This window comes from Perognathus longimembris, chromosome 17 (genome assembly GCF_023159225.1).
Source record: "Perognathus longimembris pacificus isolate PPM17 chromosome 17, ASM2315922v1, whole genome shotgun sequence".
In the NCBI taxonomy this organism is placed as follows: domain Eukaryota; kingdom Metazoa; phylum Chordata; class Mammalia; order Rodentia; family Heteromyidae; genus Perognathus; species Perognathus longimembris.
Window position 1 is genome coordinate 44436258 of NC_063177.1, and position 10317 is coordinate 44446574.

General features: G+C 42.0%; 1 protein-coding gene across 5 annotated transcripts in view; it reads left to right on the forward strand.

Moving 5' to 3' along the window:
* The window catches only part of Ddx42 (DEAD-box helicase 42), a 35921-nt gene extending 25629 nt beyond the window's left edge, over nucleotides 1-10292 (forward strand). For all 5 annotated transcript variants that reach the window (XM_048364973.1, XM_048364972.1, XM_048364974.1 and 2 more), the window contains 5 exons: nucleotides 1501-1777; nucleotides 2355-2581; nucleotides 5278-5388; nucleotides 6757-6852; nucleotides 8584-10292. In XM_048364973.1, coding sequence (XP_048220930.1) covers nucleotides 1501-1777; nucleotides 2355-2581; nucleotides 5278-5388; nucleotides 6757-6852; nucleotides 8584-9270 — 1398 coding nt within the window. In that variant the 3' untranslated portion in view covers nucleotides 9271-10292. The remainder of the gene's footprint in view (nucleotides 1-1500; nucleotides 1778-2354; nucleotides 2582-5277; nucleotides 5389-6756; nucleotides 6853-8583) is intronic.
* Nucleotides 10293-10317: the final 25 nt, after the last annotated feature.

The following is a 10317-nucleotide window of genomic DNA, read 5'->3' on the forward strand; positions in this document are numbered from 1 at the left end:
TTACAAGCTCAGCTCCGTGTAGAGAATTTCTCTAAATTGGCACTTGGGATTCTGTTAAGACTGTATCGAGACTTTTTTTTTTTTTTTTTTTTTTTTTTTTTTTGGCCAGTCCTGGGCCTTGGACTCAGGGCCTGAGCACTGTCCCTGGCTTCTTCCCGCTCAAGGCTAGCACTCTGCCACTTGAGCCACAGCGCCGCTTCTGGCCATTTTCTGTATATGTGGTGCTGGGGAATCGAACCTAGGGCCTCGTGTATCCGAGGCAGGCACTCTTGCCACTAGGCTATATCCCCAGCCCCGAGACTTGTTTTAAGTTATTGTTTTTTGTTGTTTGGGGGAGAGGAGGTTATGGTACTTGAACTCAGGGCCTGGGTGCCGTCCCTAAGCTCTTTTGCTCAAGGGTAGCATTCTACCACTTTGACCCACTGTGCTATTTCGCTACTTCCCTTTTCTGATAGTTAATTGGAGATAAGAGTTCCCTGGCTTTTCCTGCCTGGGCTGGCTTTGAACTTCCATCCTCAGATCTCAGCCTCCTGAGTATCTAGGATTACAAGCATGAGCCAGCTGCACCCAGCTTGTTTCTTTTTTTTTTTTGGCCAGTCCTGGGCCTTGGACTCAGGGCCTGAGCACTGTCCCTGGCTTCCTTTTTGCTCAAGGCTAGCACTCTGCCACTTGAGCCACAGCGCCATTTCTGGCCGTTTTCTGTATATGTGGTGCTGGGGAATCGAACCCAGGGCCTCATGTATACAAGGCAAGCTCTCTCACCACTAGGCCATATCCCCAGCCACCCCAGCTTGTTTCTTTTACGTAATAATTTTTAAAAAAATTATGACACAGGGCTGGGAATGTGGGTTAGTGGTAGAGTGTTTGCCTAGCATGCATGAAGCCCTGGGTTCGATTCCTCAGTACCACATAAACAGAAAAGGCCAGACGTAGCACTGGGGCTCAAGAGGTAGGGTACTAGCCTTGACCAAAAAGAAGCCAGGGACAGTGCTCAGGCCCCGAGTCCAAGCCCCAGGACTGGCCAAAAATAATAATAGTAATAATAATAATTAGGACATAATTATATGACATTTCAATACACAAGTATATAATGTGATAGGATAACATCTATAACCTGAAATATTATTTCTTAGTTGTTCTTACTCAAAATCTTCTCTCATGATTAATTGGAAACATTGTTATCAACAATATCTGGTGCCATGTTTTCTATCTCTTTAGCATCTTAGTGCTATCCAGTTGTCATTTTTTAATGTCTTCTGTGTTCATGTGGGAATTAAAATGTCTTGAAATAGCCATGTGTACCAGTCAGGACAAGGTAGAGAGCCAGGTGATTTGAGAGGAGGGATAAGTTCTGAGCTGTACTTGTCATATTGGAGGAAGGCCCAGAGGGATCAGGGATTGTTGGAAGTTCTTTCACATACAGGTAGAAAACAAGGCCTGGTCCTTCACATGTTCTTTGGCACTAGTATCACAATCACCCGTTTTATTATTTTTTTCTAGGCAAATGAAGATGTGACACAGATTGTGGAGATACTCCATTCTGGGCCTAGTAAATGGAACTGGCTTACCCGGCGTCTGGTGGAGTTTACTTCTTCTGGGAGTGTTCTCCTGTTCGTCACAAAAAAAGCCAATGCTGAAGAGCTAGCCAATAACCTTAAGCAGGAGGGTCATAATCTTGGACTGCTCCATGGAGACATGGATCAGAGTGAGAGAAACAAGGTCATTTCTGATTTTAAGAAAAAAGACATCCCAGTCCTGGTGGCCACAGATGTTGCAGGTAGTATATGAATTTCATAGTAACCTTAATCTCTGTGTATAAAAATGCATGTCTTGGGTTGGGAATGTGGCTTCATGGCAGAGTGCTTGCCTAGCATGCCATGAAGCCCTGGGTTTGGTTCTTCAGTACCACATGAACAGAAAAAAGCTGGAAGTGACAAGTGGTAGAGTGCTAGCCTTGAGCAGAATAAGTTCAGGGACAGTGCCCAAGCCCTGAGTTGAAGCCCCAGGACTGGCCAAAAAAAAAAAAAAAAAAAGAATGCATGTCTTGTGATAAGACCTATAGCTTCAGAGCCAGCTGAGTGAATAGTTCTGCTAGCCATGAGGTGGTATGGCAGATTATTGATGGCAAATGATAGATGTTCCTAATATTAGGTAGTGTGGGACCAGGAATCTGTGTTTTGCCATTTCTTCTAGAGGGCTAGCTTATGTGCTTGTATGGAAGGGAAGGAAGCTCACCAAACCCATGCCTTTTGTCTAGGTAAAGGAAATGTGGGTTCTTAGAGCATGAGCATTTTTAGTTAGATTTTTTTGACTGTAGGTGAATGATAAAAGAATTGGATTGCTTTATATTTTAGCCCGTGGTCTGGACATTCCTTCAATTAAGACTGTCATTAATTATGATGTGGCACGAGACATTGATACCCATACTCACAGAATTGGCCGTACTGGAAGAGCAGGTGAAAAGGGCGTGGCCTATACCTTACTGACCCCCAAGGACAGCAATTTTGCTGGTGACCTCGTCCGGAACTTGGAAGGGGCCAATCAGCATGTTTCTAAGGAGCTCCTGGATCTGGCAATGCAGGTAAGGGACTGAACATACACTTTAAATTGCAAGGAAGGGAAATAACAAACCAGACAAGAAAATCAGAAGGAAAGGTGGTTATGACGTATCATGGGATATCTGCACTATCCTCTTGTCATGGGATGTTCTTTTCAATTTTTCAAGTTCTTTGTTGAAAAGTTGCTCCTTTGAGTTAAAAATCTGTCCCTGTAATTTCTACATTAAGTAGTAAGTATATTATGGGTTAAGTATACTTACAAGTATACTCATACATATTTTTTGTTGTTGTTGTTTTTGTTTTTTGCCAGTCCTGGGGCTTGAACTTAGGGCCTGAGCACTGTCCCTGGCTTCTTTTTGCTCAAGGCTAGCTAGCACTCTACCACGTGAGCCACAGCGCCACTTCTGGCTTTTTCTAGGTATGTGGTGCTGAGGAATCAAACCCAGGGCTTCATGGATACGAGGCGAGCACTTTACCACTAGGCCGCATTCCCAGCCTCATACATATTTCTTGAACCTCAAGAGATTAAACTCTTTTCCTTACTGCTCTTCCCCTCCAAAAGGGCTGTCTTTGGGATGGTTTAAAATGTGTGGTTTCTTTTTTTTTTTTTTTTTGGCCAGTCCTGGGCCTTGAACTCAGGGCCTGAGCACTGTCCCTGGCTTCTTTTTGCTCAAGGCTAGCACTCTGCCACTTGAGCCACAGCCCCACTTCTGGCCATTTTCTGTATATGTGGTGCTGGGGAACCGAACCCAGGGCCTCATGTATACAAGGCAAGCACTCTTGCCACTAGGCCATATCCCCAGCCCCAAAATATGTGGTTTCTTTAAGAAGACAATTGTATAATGCTTCTTTTTTTGTTTTCTCCTCCTCCCTAGCATTGGGGATTGAACCTAGGGTCTCAAAGATGCTAAGTGAACACTGTACCTCTGAGCCACATTGCCAACTTGTTTAGTACTTCTGGGGCTTGAACTAAGTAAGGGCCTGGATGTTGTCCCTGAACTTCTTTGTGCTCAGGGCTAGCACTCTACCACTTGAACCCACAGGGTCACTTCCATCTTTTTTCTGAGTAGTTAATTGGAGATCAAGAGTCTCACAGACTTTTCTCCATGAGCTGGCTTTGAACCGCCATCTTCAGATATCAGCCTCCTGAGTAACTACGATTACGGACATGAGCCACTGGCATCCGGGGTATAGTACTTAAAGTGTACAGACTGAGATCTCAGACCTATGACTATACTGATTGCCCTCCTCCAGGTGTGCCCCAGTCCAAGATTGAGTTAGGTAGACACTCTGCCAAATCACACCTTGTGTCCTGTTAATACATGCATTCTCCAAGTTACAGTGAATTCAGAACAAGCCCTGCTAGTAAGAAATAAGTATTAGAGCTGTAGACCAAACCGTGTGGCTCCTGTCTGTAGCAGGGTTGTAGTGTCAGGCCTCCCCTCATTTCTGATCTTAAGTGTAGAAGGCTGCACTGCAAAAGAGAGGAGCAGGACAGTGTTTTTTCCCCCTTTCATTGGTAGAGCTATAGCTAAGTGAACATTTTACTTTTATAATTTTGTTATTATTTTGCTTATGTGGTACTGAAGAATCAAACCCAGGGCTTCCACTCTGCCACTAGGCCACATTCTCAGACCTAAGTGAAAATTTTAAACGAGAAATTTTAGCTGAAAATACTGTACATCGCCTTTTGTACCTCAGGCTGACTGTGTTTGGCATCATTCTAAACCTTCCCTACTTCTCAGTAATTTGATAATATTGGATAATTGTCAGCTAAATCCTAAACATACATGATTGCCTTCTCAAGAATATATGAATAAATCTTGTGGGTAGTATTCTGGAAGAAGTAAAATTTAATGAAGATGTTTCGGTTAAATAAAATTTTAGTTTTTGTGACTTCCCATCCTTCCTGGGAGTTTGTCCCTGGAGTTGATTCTAACAAACCCCAGCAGTTTTGTTTTTGTCTTTGTTTTTTTTGAGATAAACCTGGGCTGGCTTTGAACCCAGATCTCAGATCTCAGCTTCCTGACTAGTTAAGAATATATATGGGAGCCACCAGCCCCTGACTTCACCTAGCTTTTTTTTTGCCCAATTGGTTGGTCAAAACGTACCAGTTCTGTAAAGCTTACCTCCAAGGTTAGCTTCAATAGTATGTGTAGGTGAGTTGAAAAGAGATTAAATAAGTTCACTTCCTCTATGAGGTTAGAAGTGACCAGGGTGACGTTTATTTGATTTTTTTTTTTTTTTTTTTTTGCCAGTCTGGGGCTTGAACTCAGGGCCTGAGCATTGTCCCTGGCTTCTTGTTGCTCAAGGCTATAGCATACTACCACTTGATCTACAGCGCCACTTCTGGCTTTTTCTATATATGTGGTGCTGAGGAATCGAACCCAGGGCTTCATGAATATGAGGCAAGCACTTTACCACTAGGCCATATTCCCAGCCCCTGATTTGTTCATTTGAAACTTAACCTGACACTTCACTTGGAAGTCATGGAAGATGAGCAGTAATGGAAGCCATAGGTAAGCATCTAAGCTTTCTGATAGATTTGATAGCTTAAACTACCAGAAATAAATCCTTTGAACAATCCCTACTTTGCCATAAAAGCATTAGCTAAAGATGAATCAAAAGGCTCTTTCCTCCCACTTAGTTTCCTGCGACTTCGTCCTTTTCCTCTGACCTCTCCCTACCCAAGTTTTACCTTGAATTGTGTTCATTGCAGAATGCCTGGTTTCGGAAATCACGATTCAAAGGAGGGAAAGGCAAAAAGCTGAACATTGGTGGAGGAGGTTTGGGCTATAGGGAGCGGCCTGGCCTGGGCTCTGAGAATACGGTGAGTGTGAATCAGAATGCTGGATTTAAAAGCAGCAGTTTGGTGGGGGTGCTTTGGTTTTAGCTCTAGAGCCTCACACTTGATAGGCAAGTACTCTTCCAGCCTTTTTGCTTTATTTTTCAGAGGATCTAGAGAGCTTTTTTTCCTGATCCAGCCTCAGAATGCCATCCATCCTCCTACCTCTACCTCCCACATAGTTAGAATTACAGACTTGGCCACCGTTCCTGGTTTGTTTGTTGATGGGAATCTCACTTTTTGCGTGAGTTGGGTTTGCAACTGCAGTCCTTCCAACCCATATTTAAATTTTCCTCTAAATTTTTTTTCGCCCACTTCTTTCCTTTTTCTTTCTTTCTTTTTTTTTTATTTTTTATGTTAGTACTGGAGCTTGAAGTTGGAGCCTGGGTACTGTCCCTGAGCTCTTTTGCTCAAGGTTGTTTATTGCTCTGCCACTTGAGCCACAGTTCCACTTGTGGCTTTTTTGTTTATTTTTCAGTTAATTGGAGATTAGAGTCTCACAGATTTTTTTCCTGTCCAGGCTGTCTTTGAACTGTGACCGTCAGATCACAGCCTCCCGAGTCTCCAGGACCCAGGCACTGGCACCTGGGTCTCTCACAGTTTTCATTAGCATCAGTTGTACAAAAGAGATTTCATTGTGACATCTCAGTGGATGCATGCAGTGGTCAGGTTCTCAGGTTCAGCTTCTTCTCCGTCCCTCTCCTTTATCTCCCTTCCCCTGTGACTAATATTCTTTTAGCTCACCTTCAGTAGATTCAGAATATTTCAATAACTCTTAAAATAATATTAAGTTAATTTAATAAAAGTTGTCAGTATAATACTCAAGTCTTAACAATTGGAATTCATAGCTGGGTGGTTAAATATAAATTCCCATTTATTTACTTTTCTCATAAGTAAACCAGTCTTTAACTCAGTATAAATAAGTGCAGATAATAAAATTGAAGTGCTTAAAGTCATACACTGTTAAAAGCTGAAGCAGACACTCTGATCCTCATTGGTCTTGATCCAAAGCCTAAGCAGTTACAATATATTGTGCTATATTGATTTCCTTTTCATCTTTAATGTAATTTTTACTTAATTGGATGCTTATGTAAATAATACATAATCAACAGTAGCATACTCTTGACAGCATTTGTTTATTAACTTTAACTCTCAAGAATAGAATTAATGGGTTTTGAGGTGTTCACATTTCAAAGTGACCCATCATTACTGCATTTTTCCTCACAAGGCATAAATAACTTCCTAAAAAATGCCCAGCTCGAGTTGCATTGCAGCTCTTGCTTCAGAGGTCCCGTCTGTACAGTTGCTTTCTCACCTACCCTCCGATCCTCATGCATGTGTTTATTTTTTTAGGACCGTGGAAATAATGTAATGAGCAATTATGAGGCTTATAAGCCCTCCACAGGAGCCATGGGAGATCGGCTGACAGCCATGAAAGCAGCTTTTCAGGTTTGAAAATAGACATTTCATTTAAAAAGCTGTTAACAGTATCCTTGGGCCTTCCTGAGCTGATGTTTAGCTTGTAGTGTTCATGCTAGACTTAGGGCTTTCTCACTGATTAGATTTCATATATAAACTTAATAGTAGCTTGCCTTGAGACACAAATGTAGTTAGAGAAACTCTTGTGCTGATCACATATATCATTCACAGCCATAGCCTGACACAGGTGTTGCCCACCTACGGCAGTGTAGTTGCATTTTAACTTGATGGTAGTTACCTTCTTTTTGGTTGAGATCAGTTTGCTTCTGTGACCTCACATGAACTCTGAGCCTATCTTTCTTCCATACGCCCTCTTTTACTTAGCTAGTTGGCATTTTAACTAGGTGAGTCTTAATGCACACATTTTATCCATCTCCATACTGATGGTTCCAAGATTTTTTTTTTTTTTTTTTTTTTTTACTAATACAGGAATTCAGAAACCCTTTCTTAGGAATACAAGGTTTGTGTATTTATATTAGCTTATATTCATTATACAGAGGGGAATTTCATGGTTACATTTCCACATGTTTACAATGTTTCAGTTAATCTCCTTTTCTCCATTTTCCTTCTCCCCAAACTATTTCAATATGTACAGTTTTTATAAGTTGCAGTCTATTCAACTGCATTAATCCTCTTTCAAAATGTATTAAAATTATTCACCTTTATTTTTTTTCCTTTCCTCAGCGCATTCTAAGTAGTTCCTTAGATTCATGTTCTGTGTTTATCCATATTTATACTTAAATTGGGTCTGTATCGCTTTTAGGTGTAGATTCCACGTGAATGAAAAAACAATATATTGTCATTTGAGCTTAGTTTGTCTCAGTATGGATGTCCTCTAATTACATCCATTTCAGTTTCCTGTATTTATTCACCTGGGTACCTTGGCTAGGATTTACTTTTTAGATTTGAGAATAATAATGTGATATGTGGTGTGACATACTAATATGCTAGTAAAATCTGCTTGGAGAAAGATTAATTTTCAAACTGCATGAGAGCTTTTTTTTTTTTTTGGTCTGTCATGAGGTTTGAACTTGGGGCTTATACACTGCTCCTGAGCTCTTTTGCTCAAGGCTTATGGCTCTCCCACTTTGAGCCACAGCTCCACTTGCTTTTTTGTGTTAGTTTTTTCCTGCTGTTTCACTGGAAATAAGAGTCTCAGATTTTCCTTCCCAGGCTGGCTTTGAGCCACAAGCCTCCAGATCTCAGCCTCCTGAGTAGCTAGGATTACAGCTGTGAGCCACCAGCACCCTGCTGAATGATAACCTTTGAAGTTTAGATTAGGTTTTACTGTCAAACTCAGCCTGGGATCAAACCCAGAGCCTTGTACATGCTGGACAAACACTCTACTGCTACGTCCCCAGCCCATTTAAATGCCCGTCAAACTTTTAAAGTATTTTGAGTGTTCAGAATGTTGTTTTTTTATTTTAAGTAACAAGTAGTAGACCATAAATGAGTTCAACATTTATACACAGAGGTGCTTTATTCTAGCCTATTAGGTGTAACATTGCGACCATCTGGAGTTTTCCTTTACTGCACAAAAGGGCTTGTACTGTGGGGCTGTCAGGATACTAGTCAAAACAGTACCAAGAGATCATAGGAGTTTCTATATACTTTTACCATTATCAAGCTTACGTATACCTAATTTTCTTGAACTCAGGTTTTTTTTTTTAATACTCATTCCCTGTGCCTCTTTTTTTTCAGTCGCAATACAAGAGTCACTTTGTTGCAGCCAGCTTAAGTAATCAGAAGGCTGGAAGCTCTGCTGCTGGGGCAAGTGGATGGACTAGTGCAGGAAGCTTGAATTCTGTTCCAACTAATTCAGCACAACAGGGTCCCAACAGTCCTGACAGCCCTGTCAGTGGTGTCACAAAAAGCATGCCAGGCTTTAGCAATACTGGGAACATTAGCAGCGCTCCAGTGACCTACCCCACCATCGGAGCCCAAGGAGTCAACAACACTGCTCCAGGGAATAACAGCCGAGAAGGGATTGGGGGTGGCAATGGGAAAAGAGAGAGGTATGCAGAGAACCGGGGTGGTGGCCGCCATAGCCATGGAGAGAGTGGCAATCGTCATGGTGAAAGCCCCCGCCATGGAGATGGTGGCCGCCACGGAGATGGATACCGTTACACAGAAAGCAGCAGCAGCCGACACACTGACGGCCATCGGCATGGAGAGAACAGGCATGGAGGAAATGCAGGCCGGCACAGTGAGGCCCGGGGAGCAAATGATGGCCGGAATGGAGAAAGCAGGAAAGAAGGTTGTAATCGTGAAAGCAAGATGGACCCCAAGATGGACAACAGCAAGATAGACAGTAAGACAGATAAGACAGCTGATGGTTTCGCTGTCCCAGAGCCACCCAAACGCAAGAAAAGTCGATGGGACAGTTAGAGGGTATGTGCCACAGGGTGAAATCAGTTGTCTTTGATTTTATTTTTAGAAAGATTTTGGTAATTAGGTGTCTCAGGGCTGGGTTGGGGTCCAAGGTATAAGGACCCCTTGCTCCTGATGGAGAATTGGAGTATAGAGACATTATGCCTTCATCTGAGTTACTGTTCAGATGTTTCCTTGGGAAGCTGCTTTATTTAGTCCTGGCAATGAGAGCTGGGAAGCCTCTGCTGGTTCTAGGTGAGTTGTCATGAGAGTTAAATGGAAAATACTTTGGAAGAAAGCCTTAGAGGGCACAAGACTCACTCTAGGTTTATAAGTAGCTTATTATATTTTTTACTAAAAAAGTCACCTTGTAAACATCTACAAATCCAATTCCTTTTCTTAGTTGTTTGGCCAGGCAGTCCCCCTTCTAGGAGTTGGCTTCTGCAAACCCAACCCATTCAACTGAGGACTATTTGTGAAGCCATTTGGTGCTTTCAGATGTTTGCAGGGAAAGGAGACACCTGGTGCTCAGGCTCCCCAGCCAGGTTTGTATCCAGCCCTGAGGCATGTAGGAAGAGGCCACCTTCCCAAACCGGGCTTTCAGAGTCCCAGAGCCACTATGATGGAAGGGAAAAGATGATCCTGGAAAGAATTCCAGGACTGCTCCAGGTCTGAGGCATCATTCATTAAAATGAAAAAAAAGAGAAAACCAACCGCTTTTAAAGTGTCTATCTCATTGTATTTTTTTTAAACTTACCCCAATGGTAGTCTTTTGCTGAAATGATTCTGATGATTTTTGTTCTATCTTGTTTATAAAAGGAAAAGAAATACAAACTTTGAATTTTGTGACTTTGTGAAGGTTTCTTTTAAGATGTGCATTCCTTTCCTGCTTGCTCTCTAGTAAATGTTTTACTACTGGGACCTGCGGACTGTTTGTTATTTCTACCTTATAGTAGTACATAAATTATGATTTGGAACAGTGTAGCACATGGTGTTAAATGTGGGGAAGTGTTTGCTTAATTAAACTGTCAGTAAAGACATTTCTTCTATCTTCGTTTTATTTAG